This window comes from Capra hircus, chromosome 3 (assembly GCF_001704415.2).
Source record: "Capra hircus breed San Clemente chromosome 3, ASM170441v1, whole genome shotgun sequence".
In the NCBI taxonomy this organism is placed as follows: Eukaryota; Metazoa; Chordata; class Mammalia; order Artiodactyla; family Bovidae; genus Capra; species Capra hircus.
The window spans coordinates 80,067,273-80,085,904 of NC_030810.1; the positions used below are offsets into that span (position 1 = coordinate 80,067,273).

An 18,632-nucleotide genomic window follows, 5' to 3' on the forward strand; every position below is an offset into this window, starting at 1 on the left:
ATCACAACAAACTCTGGAAAATTCTTAAAGAGATGGGAATACCAGACCACCTAACCTGCCTCCTGAGAAATTTGTATGCAGGTCAGGAAGCAAGAGTTAGAACTGTACATGGAACAACAGACTGGTTCCAAATTGGGTAGCAGTATGTCAAGGCTATATATTGTCACCGTGCTTGTTTAACTTATATGCAGGGTACATCATGTGAAATACTGGGCTGGATGAAGCATAAGCTGAAATCAAGGCTGCTGGGAGAAATATCAATAACCTGAGATATGCAGATGACACCACTCTTATGGCAGAAAGTGAAGAACTAAAGAGCCTCTTGATGAAGGTGAAAGAGGAAAGTGAAAAAGTTTGTTTAAAACTCAACATTCAGAAAACTAAGATCATGGCATTCAGTCCCATCAGTTCATGGCAAATAGATGGGGAAACAATGGAAGCAGTGGGATACTTTATTTTGGGGGTTCCAAAATCACTGTAGATGGTGACTGTAGCCATCAAATTAAAAACACTTGCTCCTTGGAAGAAAAGCTATGACCAATCTAGACAGCATATTAAAAGCAGAGACCTTACTTTGCCAATAAATGTCCATCTAGTCAAAGCTCTGGTTTTTCCAGTAGTCATGTAAGGATGTGAAAGTTGGGCTAGAAAGAAAGCTGAGAGCTGAAGAACTGATGCTTTGGAACTGTGGTATTGGAGAAGATTCTTGGGAGTTCCTTGGGCTGCAAGGAGATCCAACCAGTCCATCCTAAAGGAAATAAGTCCTGAATATTCACTGGAAGGACTGATGCTGAAGCTGAAACTCCATTACTTTGGCCACCTGTTGCGAAGAACTAACTCATTGGAAAAGACCCTGATCCTGGGAAAGATTGAAGGCAGGAGGTGAAGGAGATAACAGAGGATGAGATGTCAGTATCACCAACTTGATGGACATGAGTTTGAGTAAGCTCTGGGAGTTGGTGATGGACAGGGAAGCCTGGTGTGCTGCAGTCCACAGGGTGGTAAAGAGTCAGACATGATTGAGTGACTGAACTGAGCAAGATGATACCATAAATCTTCTTTAAAAAATGAGAATTACCATTAACAAATTTTCTGAATAAATTATCATTTTCATCTAGAGAATCAAAAATTTCTGATCTAAATCTTGGTAATTTGAAATAAAAAAATTCAAAATCAAACCTCACATGCATGTACTTGATTTAAATGGAATAAACTAAGGCTTGTTTAGCATTTGTTATGGAGTAGGAGTAGAATACCTGAGTAGGTAGCCATTTCCTTCTCCAGAGGATCTTCCCAGCTGAGGGACTGAACCCACATCTCCTGCATTGGCAGGCAGATTCTTTACCATATGAGCCACCAGGAAAGTCCCTTCACTTCACTTTTATTTCATGGAGTAGGAACCTCATCATGGATCTCTTTACAATATTTTATAGCAATTACAATAGCATAAAACATTATCAATGTGGATGATGTCTTTCCTTTTAGTGGTTCCTTTTCCAACTTTGAAGAAGAATTTTAATTTGTTGATGCCTACAGACTTGGATATGTTAATTTATTGTAAGAATAGATTTTAATTCCAAATAAATAATCTCACAGTCAGCATTTGTAGAACATTTCCATCAGCAAAGTATAAAAGCGTTTTAAAATCTTTTGTTACTACTAAAAGGCTTTGAGCTTTTATATGAGAGTTTACTGTTTGTCGTTGTTCCTGACCAGATGAAATTGACCAAGGCATCACTAAACTGTCACTCCCACAAGGGCACAAGCTTGAAGTCATTATTCTGTTTTCATCTTCCTCACTACCCACATCCAGTCTTAGGAATAAATCCTACTAAAGTGTCTGCCTGCAATGCTGGAGACCCAGGTTTGATCCCTGGGTCAGGAAGATCCCCTGGAGAAGGAAATGGCAACCCACTCCAGTATTCTTGCCTGGGAATCCCATGGACGCAGGAGCCTCGGGACCTACAGTCAAGGAGTCACAAAGAGTTGGACACGACTGAACGACTTCACTTTCATTTTCACTTTCATCCTGCCTTCCTAGTGTTTGTTTCATCTGCACTGGCCACTGACTTCCCACTGCCTTATATTGGTTCACTCTTTTATCATGACATTGATCACTGAAATTTTATGCTCAACAAGTCCCTCTCCTCTTTGCTATATATATTTTACACTAATGACAACTTTCCCCCTAAAACTTTATTAAATATTTTTACTCCAAAACACGTTATTGTAGTTTTCATAATCCACTTACTCGAAAAACTCCAGATCTTCAAATTATCTCGCTTTGGCATTTTAGAGCTTCAGTAATCACATGACATATATTTTTGCATTACATTTTGAAAGTAGGTAGCAGAGTACCTGCATATTAGAAAGAATTCATCATGGTTTAGTCTTTCTCTAAGGTGCCCACTTTGGTAAGACCAGATGGTCCCTAAACACCTTATTCCTTTCCTGATATCATTCTCTTGATCTTACATAGTTTTGTAATCTTCTATACTCTGTGAAGTCAAATTCAAGGACCACTTCTTGCCTGACACTTCTACTGATATCTCTTCCCCTGCCCTTGAATAATTAATATTTGTTATTTGTATATCATTAGGCATTTAATCACTGGCTGACTTATAGTGTTATTTAGTTTCAAGTCTCTTAATGGTGTATATTCTGTGCAGCTTAATTGTACACTGGGAAGTATGTAGAAATCGCCAAATAAACAATTGTTGATGCTAAATGAATAAATATTAGATATTTTAAAAATCATATTTACTATGTTCTATCAAATGTAACCAGGTAATCAATTTATATCCTGTTATATCTCTATCTCCTGGCCATATTATGTACCTCATAAATATATTAATTTCAACTGTCCAAAGAACTGGGATAACATGTATGGTTGGGTCCTAAAAATAACTTAAAACAACTTAAATGTTGTACTCATGATTCAGGTTTCACAGATGCATCACCATTGATATTAAAAAAAATGAATCCATATTACAAAATAAAATTCACTTTAGAATCTAAAGTTCTGGGTAAATAGATTGCATTGCAATGAAAATTTTGAAGATTCTACCTATGCTCAAAGTGGCTTCCAGTTGGCTTAGTGATAAAGAATTCACCTGCCAATGCAGGAGTCACTGAAATGTGGTTTTGATCCCTGTGTCTGGAAGATACTCTGGAGGAGAAAATGGCAACCCATTTCAGTATTCTTGCTGGGATAATCTCATGTACAGAGGAGCTTAGTGGGCTACAGTTCACAGGGTCACAAAGAGTCAGACACAACTGAGCATGCATGTAAACATCTATGCTCAAGTTTAAGCACTTCTGTCTTATTCAACTATTTTTCCTACTAGGGCTACCACCACTAACTTATCAGGGTATCTTAAAATGTTCTATATTTTTATGAATATTAAATATTATTTTTCTTTTTAAAAAATCTTTATCAGATATCCATACCACCATAATCATTGTACTATGACATTTGTATGATCTCAGATTAAATATAATGTTAATCAATCTGCCAAATATTGTATTGTTATTTTCTTAGTATTATTTATGTTGTACACTTCTCTGGTGGCTCAGATGGTAAAGTGTCTGCCTGCAATGCAGGAGATCCAGGTTCGATCCCTGGGTTGGGAAGATCCCCTGGAGAAGGAAATGGCAACCCACTCCAGTATTCTTGCCTGGGAAATCCCATGGACGCAGGAGCCTGGTGGCCTACAGTCCACGGGGTTGCAAAGAGTTGGACACGACTGAGCGACTCCACTTTCACATGTTGTACACACTTAACTCCAATATCAAGATGTATGATAAATTTAAATAGGGAGATATGGAATGATTATATTGACAACACTGTGCTGTGAATGGAACTAAAATAATTCAAGGAACTTACAGTCTTAATGAAAGAGACAACCAAACATATCCCAATGCAATTTCTAAAATATAAATCATAACAAAGAAAACAAAGGGTGAAGAAATTTCTCTAATATATGAAATGGAGGCAAACTGTCCAAAGATGACCTTATGGAGATTTAATGTTTAAACTTCATCTCTATAGATGAGTAGGATTTTTTTTCAAATAGAGATAGGAAAAATGGGGTTTCTTAGAAGAAGAAAAGTATATTCTCAGCAAAGTATAAAAATTGTGTTCATATGATAAACAAGAAGTCCAATGCATTAAATTGGGTAGAATTAGAATGTAGGCTTTCAGGAAAATAAAATAGATGATAGTGATGGTGATCAAATTTTGAAGAAACTTCTTGGTCATAATGAGGAGTTTGGTTTCCAAAGACAGTGTGGGACCATGACATATGTATAAGCAGAAAAACGGCACTGTTAAGGATGTGTATTCCCTGGTGGCTCAGACAGTAAAGAATCTGCCTTCAGTGCAGGAAGTCTGGGTTCAGTCCTTGGGTTGGGAAGATCCCCTGTAGACGGGAATGGCTACCCACTTCAGTATTCTTGCCTGGAGAATTCCATGGACAAAGGAGCCTGGTAGGCTCTTGCCTAGAGTGTTCCATAGACAGAGGAGCCTGGTGGGTTATGTATGGTACATGGGGTCGCAAAGAGTCAAACATGACTAAGCAACTGACATTAAGCTATAATTCTAGAATCAGTGGGCAAAACCAACTGAAGAGAGTAAAAATGGAGTCAGGAGGTAGGTTAAGACACTATTACACAAGGCGAGAAAGGAAAGAGTCTGAACAAAGGTGATGGTAGTGGAAACAGAGAAAGGGGGACAAATTAAAGAAATATTTTGGAGGTGGAGCTAATATGACTTCCGTGTGTTATATAAGGAAGTTAAGAGGAGAGTTTAGGCAACTTTCAGCTTTTTAGATTGGTGAAATAAAAGGGAGAATGAGAAGAAACCACTAAAAATGATAGCTCGGCTATTGGTAACTTCACAGATAAGAATGAAGGTAAAATTATGGAAAAAAATAAAGGCTGTATTTAATGCTTTCTGGGGGATTGATACATATCCCAAGAAAATAAAAATCTAATATTTACTTATTTGCCAATTATTTCATAAGGTTACAATGACTAATGCAATCTAGATAACAAATAAAGTGGATACATGCCTTTCATATTTATGGTTTTTAAAAAAAAATAAACATTAATAAAATTCAAGTACTCAGAATCAGACAAATTATGATTTATTTTCTCAGGTATGTCAAGAGGCAAGACAGTTCCTTTCACCTCCTGACAGCAGTGGTAAAATAAATATTTTCAATCATCTAAGCACCTCTGTTTCTGCACTCATGAGAGCATGCAATTAGTAGAGACTAGGCATTGACTGATTTGATTGACATATGTTTATTTTCTCTTCCACACACTGTGGGATCACAGCATGAGAGTAATGAAAGAAGTGCTGTAATTTGCAACTATGGATTGCATGGCTATTTTATAATCATACTTACTACTGGACCTGGTGGGCCCTGGGGACCTTCTCCTCCTTTCAGTCCAGGTGCACCCTGGGAAAAGTGAAAAGCAAAGGAAATGAATTGATATGAATTGAATATAAATAAGAGGTGATGTATGACTGAAATAATGAGAATGTTAGGAAGTGATTCCAGACACAAATATATTAATCTATTGCTCTATGTTTTACCACAACCAGTGCATATGCTCACATATTTCCCTTTAATTACTCATGAATCTTTATTTAGTTGAGACCAAAAGAATGCTTCTAAAAAGCAATCTTATTTGCATGCTATTTACATGTTTCATTAATATGTTCATTATACCTGAGCTCCAGGAAGCCCTCTTTCACCTGGGAAACCACGTAGTCCTGCTGGTCCATCTTTTCCTGAGACACCTTGAGGACCTGGGTCACCCTAAGGAATATAATATACATCCATCATAGGAAGTAAACTTACATGCTCCCCAAAACAAAGCTAATTACCTCAAACCTAGTGTGAGTAAAGTTTGAATATCATTTAATGATGAGAGTAGTGTGTGGAATGTCACATACATTAAAATGAACTAACCACTATCTACAGCTGAGTGTACATGAATGGGTGGTTTTATGGTCAATGAAGCTAAATGTTCTCATATTTTTGTTCAGTCATGACTTGAAGTACAATGAACTGAATATTTTACTAAGATATCTTTCTGACATTCATTTAAATACTACACCAATGTTTAGAGAATCTATAGGCAAGTAAAGAGAAGCTATAGTAGGAAGCAAATGGGTGATTTCAGCCAAGAAAACTCCAACAGAATGGTGTATGTACCTTTGCACCTTCTTTTCCTGCAGCACCAGGAAGACCTTGCTCCCCAGGAGGGCCAGGAGGGCCAGGATGTCCACGTTCACCTATTGGACCAGTCTCACCAGTTGGTCCCTAAAGTAGATAAACAAATTTCACCAGATTTCTCTTTTATTTTTTGGCAAAGATAACAAATATCACTCCCTTTCACAAAGGTATATCATTTTCAGATTATTTTCATGGTGTCCTACAAAATTGCATATAAAGCACTGAAAGTAAAATACTTGATAGAAGTCTGCAAGATTAGTATAATCTTGATTAAAATCTGAGTGTGTAAAGGGAATATATAGATAAAGAGCTGTTTTCTTTGTTTAATACCAGATTTTTTCAGAGTGAAGTCAGTCTAAATATTGTTAAAAACCATTTTATCATTATAATTTCATCTCCTTCCCTCTTTTTATATAAGATGTCAAGTAAATTTAAAAATAAAAGAGGCATTATTAATACCAAACTGGTAGCTAGTCAGTGACTCACTACTTGATTTGATAATAAGCTCAAGTTCCCCGGAACTGAAACAACCAAAGTGGTTCTCCTTGGAATTTCCATGATTGGAGACCTTCCAATTGTAAATCTACATTGATTTGATAGTCTAGAGAATGTGTCAGGGGGATCCTGAAAACCATGGATTTCAGCGGGCAATTCCTTCAGGCCAAAGACTATAACAAATAGCCCACTGCCTTAAACTGCTGCAAATGCCAAAGAGAAAAATGTCAGGTCATTTATGTGTCCCCTGAGTCATGCCATTCTGTGGTGCTAGACTTTAATGAGCTTTCAAGTGTAAATAGAGAATGGTCACCAGTCGCTCTCTATTTCAGCTTAGAATAAAGTGAAAGATATATAAAGGGAAATTTTCCAGATGCTAATGTTGTTAAACAGTCCAGTGTGTTACTTAAATTGCTTATAGGTTATCATTCTCTCTTATTTTTCTAAAACTGCAACAGATTCTTACCTTTTGGTCTTGGATTAGGTAAAAAAAAAAAAAAAACACATCTACCCCAAATTTGGGTATATCTATCTAGATTTAAATTCTTTTAATTATGTATTACTGAAAGCCCTCAACTTATCATTAATGTGCAAGCATTTCTCCCCAAAGGAAGTTTTCCTTAAACATCAATCAGAATTTCAATGTAATGGTTATCACCAAGACAAAAATGAACAGTGCTTTACATGAATGTACAAATAAAAAAGAGTGGATATCAAGTATTGCAATCAATATTGCTCCTATTAAATCACTTCCTATGTCCTAACATGAAAATATGATTAAATCTGATATAGGCTATTGAATTTTCTTATTTAAAGGACCAATGAAGAAAAATTATCCAATGAAGATGCATAATCATAATACATCTGCTATTTTTATGCCTTAACGTAAGAGGACAGAAAGGACATGGTTTTCAAAAACCAGATGTTTGCATTAGGCAGAGATAAACTTTCAAAAATGCGAGGATCTGAAAATTTCAGTTAAACCTTAAGCTGTTTACATTCTAGTCGGGGCCCTAATTCTACTTCTGTTGATAAGTGACATAATAGGAATCATTCTTTTAGTTAAATTTTCACAGAAAATTGTTTTGAAGTTGTTTGGAATAAGGAAAAACAAAAGTATTTTAGAGGCTTTTTAAAACTGATAGGCAATTAATTAAAAGAAAGGCTCAACATATACACAGAGAAGTATGCAAAAAGAGTATCATGGACACTGTCTTTTCGTTGATAAAGTAGCAAACAGAAATTCCTTTGGTTCAAGACTGAGCTCTGAAATTAAAAGGATCAGCCAATCCAAGAATTCTTCATTTTTGCTTCTATTACACATATTCCTAGAAAGAAGATACATATTTTGTTTCTGTGTTGTGTGTGTGTGTGTGTGTGTGTGTGTGTGTGTTTTGAGTTAACAAAGTATTAACTAATTATAGGCTGAGAAAAGACTATTTAAAGCAATTAAGTAATTAAGACACTTTACTGCTCTGGCTCTTTTGCTACAGTTTGTAAGTAGCAGGGGTAAAATTCCAGCTGAGTAAACTAAATGTGTCTTGTCCATTCAATATGCTATGGCAGAATAAAAACATTGTTTTCTATCCCCACAAGTTATTGTCTACAAGTATTTAATACTACAATTCAGGGCACTACCTTAAATTTTGAGATTCTTTCTGCCACCTCTCTTGAAAAAGCTACTTGTCTTTGCCATTACTTCTATCAATATACACTCAAAGATTACACACTCATATTTTATCACTGATGGAAATCATTGTTAAGAAAACAGGAATTTTAAGAAAGATGTAATATAATACACATTTTAACATTTTAGAAGAATTATGTTAGAAGATTTATATTTCTAATATATTATACACCTAAATTTAATTTAAACTCAGAAAACTGAAGTCATTTCAGAATCTGAAATCTCTGAAAATAGATAATGGTCAATCTATTTAAACAGTATCTTAATGTTTTTAGCAAATTATGTCATGATAAGGCTTTTGTGTCACCTTCATTGTGAACTTTCTGACTTATTTTCATTATTTATTCTATTTTTTTCTTTTATTCATTCAGGCAACTGAAAAATTGCTTTAGCTAACTAATGGTTTTCTGAAGTTCATTTGATGTAGGCAAATTGCATATATTTAAATACCATTTAAATTATAAAAATATATTAATACTAAAATTCTCAAAATAAAATAAATTTCATACAACTTAGCAAAAGTTAAAATATAAACAGAAAGATAAATCTTGTTAGGAAATAAGTAGTGGAATGTACCTGTGGTCCAACAACACCCCCTGGCCCAGGAGGGCCAGTCTTGCCTTGAAATCCCTAAGGAGAAAAAAACAAAAGAACTATAAAAGCTATCCAGGACATAAAACATAAATTATTATTCTCTGAGATAGTTGAATAATTCACTCTAAAAGGAAGCCATCTTTTGGCTAAAAATTTCTTGCCTCATAAATCCTATGGACAGAGGAGCGTGTTGCAAATATCCTACAGTCGATAGGGTTGCAAAAAGTTGGACACAACTGAGTGACTAAGCGTGCACACAAGCACTTGTTTCTAAATGCCTATAAATTATTACCTTACAGTTCTCTTTACATTTAAAATTTATTGTCTTCACTATTTTACACTGTAGTTCTATGATTATCTTCAATAAGTTTAAAAAAGAAAATACGAAAATGGGATGAAGCTGGAGCAAAACTGTGTTCTTACCCCTCATTCCCTGTGTCAGACAACACAGAAATTTTAATCTAGAAACATTTATGGCTGAAATAAGTCATGACTTAGAGACTATTTGTAACAGTCCACTGGTTCTTCATGCAGAGATAAATCTACAGTCTGTGATATCAGTGCATTTTTCTTCCCTCTATTACAACAATCTCATAAAATATAAACATAAATTTATAAACAGAATATTTTACATGATTGGTCACATTTCAATATTTTATCAGTTTTCTTTCTTAAAATCCAAAAGAATATACTTACAAATGTATCATACATATATTGTAGTCATCAGAATAAAATCCAGTACATGTGAGCTCATGTACTCACTAAACAAGGCCTTTGGCATATATTCTGATACCTCTATTTCTCTAGACTCCTGGGTTATTTTCTGCATGACTGTATTATGAATAGCAAATTTCCTTCTCATGTGAGTTAATTTACACTTAACAGTTGGAGAAAGATTCAAAATGCTGAGAGAAAAATGTTCCAAAGAACTGAATTAAAGCATATAATATTTGCAAAAGTTTTATTCACTATAACATGAGATTGGAAATAAAAAAGTTAGAAAGCAAGGGACAGAAACTGGTTCCACACTTGTATCATGATCTTCCTGATGATTATTATTACATTATTTATAAAAATGAACTTAAAAACAGTAAAAAGAAAAAAAAATTCTATTTGTAATTTTTTATCCTATTTTTAAAACACATTAATTCTTAAAGCCCTCAGGTTTCTACTTTAGTTATCAATCACAATAGCAAAATTAATCAAGTCAAGAGAAATGCATTATATAATTTATTTAGAATTTTATAAACAAAATAATAGCTTTATTGCTTAATTTTAACTTTTCAGGAACTTAATGGTTTGGACATTAGTACCCACATATGTAAGCACATATATACAGTTATATTATATACATATTATTTTATGTTTTACTTTTCCACTGAGAGCTAACAGCTCTTAGCAGTTACTTTTACCATTTGTTTACATCATTTAGTCCCACATCCTACCTGTTCCTTAGATGGTCTCAATAATTTCCATGAAAATAATTGCTATTAATATCTGTGATTCTGATCAAGTCCTCTGCAACAAACTATTTCTCAACCTCTAGTCTCTGCTGAGTCTTAAAACTCTCTCAGTAAGTGCTTACTTGATATTTTCAATGCCCTCTCATGCTTTCACTGAGGAAATTCTGTGAAAAAATGTGTTACCCAGACTTGTACTCATACACCCTAAGAGTGTGTTAGCTCATCTGAGTGACAGACAGATTTGTAAGGAGCTGGAAAACAGCTCTGACCATATGCCAGCTCATGCAAAATATTGAGTTTTGCAAGTATCTAGTAAATTTGACAGTAAAGATCTTACATATAAAATACGTACAAAAAAGCTTTTATAGATCAAAATGAAGTGTGATTATTTAATATTGCCATATACTAAGACTAGTCATTTATTTTAGAATAAGTTAAAGTATGTTTTTCAAAATTCTTAAGAACAGAAATGAATTTGATACATGTCTATTAAAAACATACCTTCTATTCTGATCACTTCTATGATCAACACACGATTTGGCACTGCATTTCTGAGAAAAATGTGGGTTGTTTCAATATAATAAAATGGTCTCTCAGTTCAGTCTCTCAGTCGTGTCCGAATCTTTGTGACCCCATGGACTGCAGCACACCAAGCCTCCCTGTCCATCACCAACTCCTGGAGTTTACCCAAACTCATGTCCATTGAGTTGGTGATACCATCCAACCATCTCATACTCTGTCGTCCCCTTCTCCTCCTGCCTTCAATCTTTCCCAACATCAGGGTCTTTTCAAATGAGTCAGCTCTTCCCATCAGGTGGCCAAAATACTGGAGTTTCAGCTTCAACATCAGTCCTTCCAATGAACACTCAGGACTGATGTCCCTTAGGATGGACTGGTTGGATCTCCTTGCAGTCCAAGGGATTCTCAAGAGTCATCTCCAACACCACAGTTCCAAAGCATCAATTCTTCGGCTCTCAGCTTTCTTTATAGTCCAACTCTCACATCCATACATGACTATTGGAAAAACCATAGCCTTGACTAGATGGACCTTTGTTGGCAAAGTAATATCTCTGCTTTTTAATATGCTGTCTAGGTTGGTCATAACTTTCCTTCCAAAGAGTAAGCATCTTTTAATTTCATGGCTGCAGTCACCATATGCAGTGATTTTGGACTCTAATTGCTCCTAAAAAGTTTTAAATTGTAAGATGTCAGAATGAACTTTCAGTTTAAGGATTTCTGAATGAGGACAAATCTCAAATATATCAAAATAACTTCTTTAAAATAAGGAAATACATATATATCAAAATATAGCTGCCTTAGATTCTGACTCTTGTACAAGAAAATCTTATGAATCACAGTCAATACAGAACAAGGTAAGTAAGACAGGTTCCTGAGTATAAAAGTGACTCATTTTTGTTCTTTAAGTGAATTTGAAAATAGAAATATAATTTTCCAGAAATAATTCTAGCCTTCATTTATAAGAAACTACGAGATGAGAATACCTATCCTAGAATCATTAATTAACATGTTAGTTTTCCACTTTGTTTAACTTTAGACATTAGCATCACCAACTCAGTGGAGATGAGTGAGCAAGCTTTGGGAGATGGTGAAGGGCAGGGAAGCCTGGTGTGCTGCAGTCCATGGGGTCGGAAAGAGTTGGACATGACTGAGCGACTGAACATAATATTGTTGCTCTTGATAAAAGCAGAAGCTCTTGGTTAAATTGAAGACAAAAGGGATTTTATAATATAATTCTCTAGGTACCCCTTCCTCAAAAGACATTTTTGAAATATTCTGAAGTTATTCCCAAGACACTACACCATGACTTAGAAATGACTGACTGCAATATTTGAATGAGAATACATTTGCAAATTTGAGTGTGGATTATCCTTTAGAGAGCTTATTTCTTGTTCACCACGCAAATGTCATTCCCAAGATGACCCCCAAACAATTGTACTCTTTGGCCTCACTAAATCATTCTTGATTTTGCTGTGTAATCCAAGACTTTGAAGTTTACTAAATCTGACTAAAACCAAGAGTCGTTACAGGAAGAATTGTCACTTGGTGAGCAAAACAGAAATTGGCTGCTGCTTCCGGATTGATTTTCCCATGCAGAAAAGCATTGTGTTTTCAGATCTGTTATTCTGTACTTCAATTGAACTCCTAATATGTACTGATGCTAGCAGAATACCCTAGGATAATTTTGAGACACATAGTCAAAGGCAGTCTGTCTTGTGGTTTCTTTAAGAAATCTGGATAAAATTAATGAATGTTAAGAGCCAAGAACTGAAATTAAGGAAAGATACTAACCCTCCTTGACAATTTCTGATTAGATTACCATCCCACTAAAAGAGCCAGATACAAGGTTTTGTAACAGTGGCAAAATAAATAAACAAAACCATCAGGATTCTTAAACCATAGTTGAGATGCCAGTTTCCCCTCTGCCCCAATCACTCTTACATAAGGTGTTCAGACAATTTGTTTAATGTTATATTCCTCATAACTTAAGCTACATTTTTTTTTCCATTTTCTTACCTGATAGGAGAGGGTTTATTTGACATAGTTCTAGGCAAATTACAGATTTATGGTTCCAACTTCAGTAAATATTTCATCCCTTAATTTTGGATACAAGAACCTATTATCTGAATGGGTTTATTGTAATGTGTCTCCTTTAAAGACTGGAAGGGTGAAAGACTTATAAATGTATCTGTAAACAAAGACTTCAGTGAAAGTGTCAAGGATGACAACGTTGTGGAGGGATGCAAATGATAATGACATCTTTTCGATCAGCAAATACCTCAAATGCTCTTATTGAAAATAAGGAAAATCAAGTAATATGCATGTCCCCGAATAATCATATTCATTTAGGTATTTAGCCACAAAATGGGTCTCTGTATGGATTTTAGGAGAAGGCAATGGAACCCCACTCCAGTATTCTTGCCTGGAGAATCGCATGGATGGAGGAGCCTGGTAGGCTGCGACATGACTGAGTGACTTCCCTTTCACTATTCACTGTCATGCATTGGAGGAGGAATTGGCAACCTACTCCAGTGTTCTTCCCTGGAGAATCCCAGGGACAGGAGAGCCTGGTGGGCTGCCGTCCATGGGGTCGGACAGGGTCAGATATGACTGAAGCAACTTAGCAGCAGCAGCAGTATGTATTTTATATGTATTTTTATTTTTTATTTTTTTAATTTAAATTTATTTATTTTAATTGGAGGCTAATTACTTTACAATATTGTATTGGTTTTGCCACGCATCAACATGAATCCGCCACAGGTGCACACGTGTTCCCAATCCTGAACCCCCCTCCCTCCTCCCTCCCTGTACCATCCCTCTGGGTCATCCCAGTGCACCAGCTCCAAGCATCCTGCATCCTGCATCAGACCTAGACTGGTGATTCATTTCTTATATGATATTATACATGTTTCAATGCCATTCTCCCTAATCATCCCACCCTCTCCCTCTCCCACAGTGTCCAAAAGACTGTTCTATACATCTGTGTCTCTTGCTGTCTCTCATACAGGGTTATTGTTACCATCTTTCTAAATTTCATATATATGCATTAGTATACTGTATTGGTATTTCATGCCAGTTAGAATGGCTGTGATCCGAAAGTCTACAAGCAATAAATGCTGGAGAGGGTGTGGAAAAAAGGGAACCCTCTTACATTGTTGGTGGGAATGCAAACTAGTACAGCCACTATGGAGAACAGTGTGGAGATTCCTTAAAAAAAACTGGAAATAGAACTGCCAGACGACCCAGCAATCCTACTGCTGGGCATGCACACTGAGGAAACCAGAATTGAAAGAGACACGTATACCCCAATGTTCATCACAGCACTGTTTATAATAGCCAGGATATGGAAGCAACCTAGATGTCCATTGGCAGATGAATGGATAAGAAAGCTGTGGTACATATACACAATGGAGTATTATTCAACCATTAAAAAGAATACATTTGAATCAGTTCTGATGATGTGGATGAAACTGGATCTGATTATACAGAGTGAAGTAAGCCAGAAAGAAAAACACCAATACAGTATACTAACACATATATATGGAATTTAGGAAGATGGCAATGACGACCCTGTATGCAAGACAGGAAAAAAGACACAGATGTGTATACCAGACTTTTGGACTCAGAGGGAGGGAGAGGGTGGGATGATTTGGGAGAATGGGAATTCTAACATGTATACTGTCATGTAAGAATTGAATCGCCAGTCCATGTCTGACGTAGGGTGCAGCTTGCTTGGGGCTGGTGCATGGGGATGACCCAGAGAGATGCTGTGGGGAGGGAGGTGGGAGGGGGGTTCATGTTTGGGAACGCATGTAAGAATTAAAGATTTTAAAATTTAAAAAAAAAATAAAAAATTTAAAAAAAAAAAAAGATTAAATGGAATTAATTTTGGTATTGTCCTTAACCTGATATTTGACTTGTTAACAATAAAGTATCTTTCTGTGAAATGATGAGATGCTAGAGATAGAAAATGTTAACCAGAAGAGTGGGATCACTTACAGTCTCTCCACGTTGCCCAGGGTGTCCTGGCAGGCCATCTTTTCCAGGTGGTCCCTGAAATCACAAATATTCACCATCAAATGTCACAAGTATTTCTTGAATCATTTTAGAATCTAAATATAATGTTAGACAATTTTCTTATACCTTCATTAGATATGCTATTTTGATGTTTTATTGGTTTTACATATGGTAGAACATGTAAAGGGGCTTCCCCAGAGGCTCAGTGGTAAGGGATACACCTGTGATGCAGAAGATGCAGGATAAGTGGGTCAGCCCCTAAGCTGAGAAGATACCATGGAGGAGGGCATGGCAACCCACTCCAGTATTCTCGCCTGGAGAATCCCATGGACAGAGGAGCCTGGCAGGCTAGAGTCCACAGGGTCACGAAATGTCAGACATGACTGAAGGGACTGAGCACGAGCAGGTAGTATGTGTATATATCTCTTTAGTATAATTCTATGAGCTTCTCTGGTGGTTCAGACAGTAAAGTCTACCTGCAGTGCAGGAGACTAAGTTTGATCCCTGGGTCAGGAAGATCTGCTAGAGAAAGAAATTACTACCCATTCCAGTATTCTTGCCTGAGAAATCCTATGGAGAGAGGAACCTGGCAGGCTAGAGTTCATGGGGTCAAAAAGTTGGACATGACTGAGTGAATAAACTACCAGACAGCTATAACTCAGACCAACACAATATTGTAAAACTGTAATCTGAGTATTTTACATTTAAATTATTTCATTAGCAACTATATTTTTAAAGAGCATATTCACATATTTGTATTTTATTTTTGCAAAAATAATAGTTCTTCAGTACTTGACAAATGAATATTTTTCCTTATTTTTGTTGTTATTTGGTGAATATTTTTAATTCAATTTCCTATGTATCAAGACTTGGATAATAGAGATAGACGGTGTCCTCTAGTGGTGGTCTGAGCTTCTAATTGACAAGAATGTGAAAGAAATAAAAACTCTTACAAACAAGAGCATTTTACTTCATCAGTTGCTTCAGGTAAACAAAACAAGGGGCACCACTCAATTTTAGAAGTTACCAGGCCCGATTTTTCCCAGTAGCTTTTCTTAAATACCCTCTTGGAAGCATAACGTCTCTTAAACACTGGAGAGCACGTCCACTGTGCTATCACTTTAGGTAAATGATGCTGTCTTTGTCATGACTGAAAAAATAAATGAGGCTTATCAACTAAGTATTTAAGGTAAAAACCCTGAGAGGGTTATTTAGATACTTAGTAGAAATAGATGGCTTGTTTAGAATGCATTGTGGATGACTCCTCCTACACAGAAAGCAGTAAGCATCAAGTTCAAATTTCAAAATACATATAATAGGTATAGGCAGAGACATTCTTAGGTGAGAACGTCTGGGTAAATGAAAGAAATGATCACGTCAATGACAACATGTTTAATGATAACGGGTATACCTCTCACAGTTTAATTATTTGAATAAACCTACTCAGGTATTAAAAATACACTATTTACATAAATCTATTTTCAAGTATCAATTCTTTGTATATGAAGTTTGAAAAAAAAAGTATTTCCAAATAATATCATTTTCACAGACAGCTTTTTTCCACTGGAATTTTTTCTAAGTTGGTTGTAACATCTTGGGGAAAGGCTTCCTGATGGTGACTAGTACCAGCTCTCTCTCTGATCTCCTCTTTATTGACACACTGTTTAAGTTACCAGCTCTAATTAAAGCCTGTATGATATTTCACAAGATCATTGGTTGCTCAGTGATTTGCTCATATTTTCCAGGACCATATCAGCGATTCTATTGCCATCTGCCCCAAAGACCAAAACTGGAATGCTTTTAACCAAGTCCCCCAAACATTCTTGGGCATCACAGACCCATTCTTTCTTTCAAAAACATATATTACATACTTATGTGCTGGGCACTAGGTATGAGATACAGTTCTCAGTTTGGAGGTGAAACACATAAATAAGTAATTTATTGTTACTGGATCTTATTTAGGTTCAGTATTTCAAAGTAAATAAAAACAAGTCCTACACTCAATCAGTATTTTGATAGATATGGGTTTAAATGTGCCATCAACTGGGGTTAGTAGTAAAACTTTAAATAAAATTACAGGGTGACTGCTAAAGAATAACAAACATGAATCAGACACTTTGTTCCACCATGCTAAAATGCATCTCAAATGATGAGTTTTGCAATCAGTATAAGCTATTTATAGGGCTTCCCTGGTGGCTCAGTGGTGAAGAATCCACCTGTAAGGCAGAAGACACAGGGGACAGGAGTTCAGCCCCTAGGTCCAGAAGAGCCACTCCAGTATTCTCTCCTGAAGAATCCCATGGACACAGGAGCCTGGCAGGCTACAGTCCATAGGGTCACAAAGAGTTGGACATGACTGAGCATGCAAACACACATAAGCTATTTACATTTCTTTAACATTTGTAAATATAAAAGTTAAATATCTCATTATATTTGTTGGTGTGAAAAGCATAGATAATACTTTTATTGTAAAATATTACCACTCTTTAAAATAATGAACTTAGATCTAAATAACATCATCTGAGATGAATGTAACATGATGTTTAATGGCTTTCCTAGATATTCTATGGGAGCAGTGTGTAATAGACTATATAAAAATTCATATCATCATTTTTCTTGATTTAAGTATGCATTCCTAATATTAAGTGATAAATCCTAAACAATTTTATTGACTTCAAACAACGATCCAATAAAATAAATATAATGACCAAATAATTTCATGGCATTAATTTAAAAATAATAATATCATTGATCAAAATAGATGGACATTTGATGTCATTGGAGAATGTCAGTGACAACAAATTTATCTAAATGGGGGTTGTGTGTATATAGCAAAGTAATCTGTGTAAATATACTTAGAAATAAATGTTAAGAATTTTTTCACTTCTTATTTGCACTGTATTGATTTCTCTATAAATAGAAGATGTCTTATAGTAGGCATGTTATAAATCTTATTAATCACCAGAGTTAACTTTTTTTTAAATGGGGTAACTATATGCTGACACTGTCTTGAGATAAATAGACTCTAAACCTGAATATTCCAAGTACCCCATATGTATCTGTGTGAGTATACATATACACATATATATATTTCATTTATTTATACATACATACATATACAATATATATACATTTCCTAATTATAATGAAAATGAATCAGTTAATTTGAAGGAAGAGGAGCTTGGTTCAATCCTTCTACCTGAATCCTTCCTTCTAAATATCAAAGAAATGAAGACAGTTCTTTCCTATATGTTATAAAACTGCATACCAGAACAAATGATAGGTACTTTATTTCACACTCGAATGAGAGAAATAGAGTATAAAAATCATTTTGTTTAGCAGTGAAAGCAATGTTCCTTAATAGGGTCATGTCTCTCTACCAGGCTGCATGCTTCTCAAGTGTAGGCATTTATTACACTTCTAATATGTAAGAGACAAAACGCATGCATGATCAATGACTCAAAACTTGAAAGCTACATGAGGGAATGGACTGAAAAAATCTGAGGAAAAATGGCATTCTGTGACAATAAAATTATCCTACACAAGAGAAACTTCTTAACAGTTTGCTCAAATATAAATGGCATGATAATGTTAAAGTTATACATATCA

At 35.5% G+C, this 18,632-nt stretch overlaps 1 protein-coding gene across 2 annotated transcripts in view; it reads right to left on the reverse strand.

Annotated features, from left to right (window-relative positions):
• Positions 1-18,632, reverse strand: part of COL11A1 (collagen type XI alpha 1 chain) — a 229,950-nt gene that overhangs the window by 70,492 nt on the left and 140,826 nt on the right. For both annotated transcript variants that reach the window (XM_005678025.3, XM_018045833.1), the window contains exons 37-41: positions 15,006-15,059; positions 9,007-9,060; positions 6,228-6,335; positions 5,739-5,828; positions 5,412-5,465 (exon numbers count right to left, since the gene is read on the reverse strand). In XM_005678025.3, the coding sequence (XP_005678082.2) occupies positions 5,412-5,465; positions 5,739-5,828; positions 6,228-6,335; positions 9,007-9,060; positions 15,006-15,059 (360 nt within the window). The remainder of the gene's footprint in view (positions 1-5,411; positions 5,466-5,738; positions 5,829-6,227; positions 6,336-9,006; positions 9,061-15,005; positions 15,060-18,632) is intronic.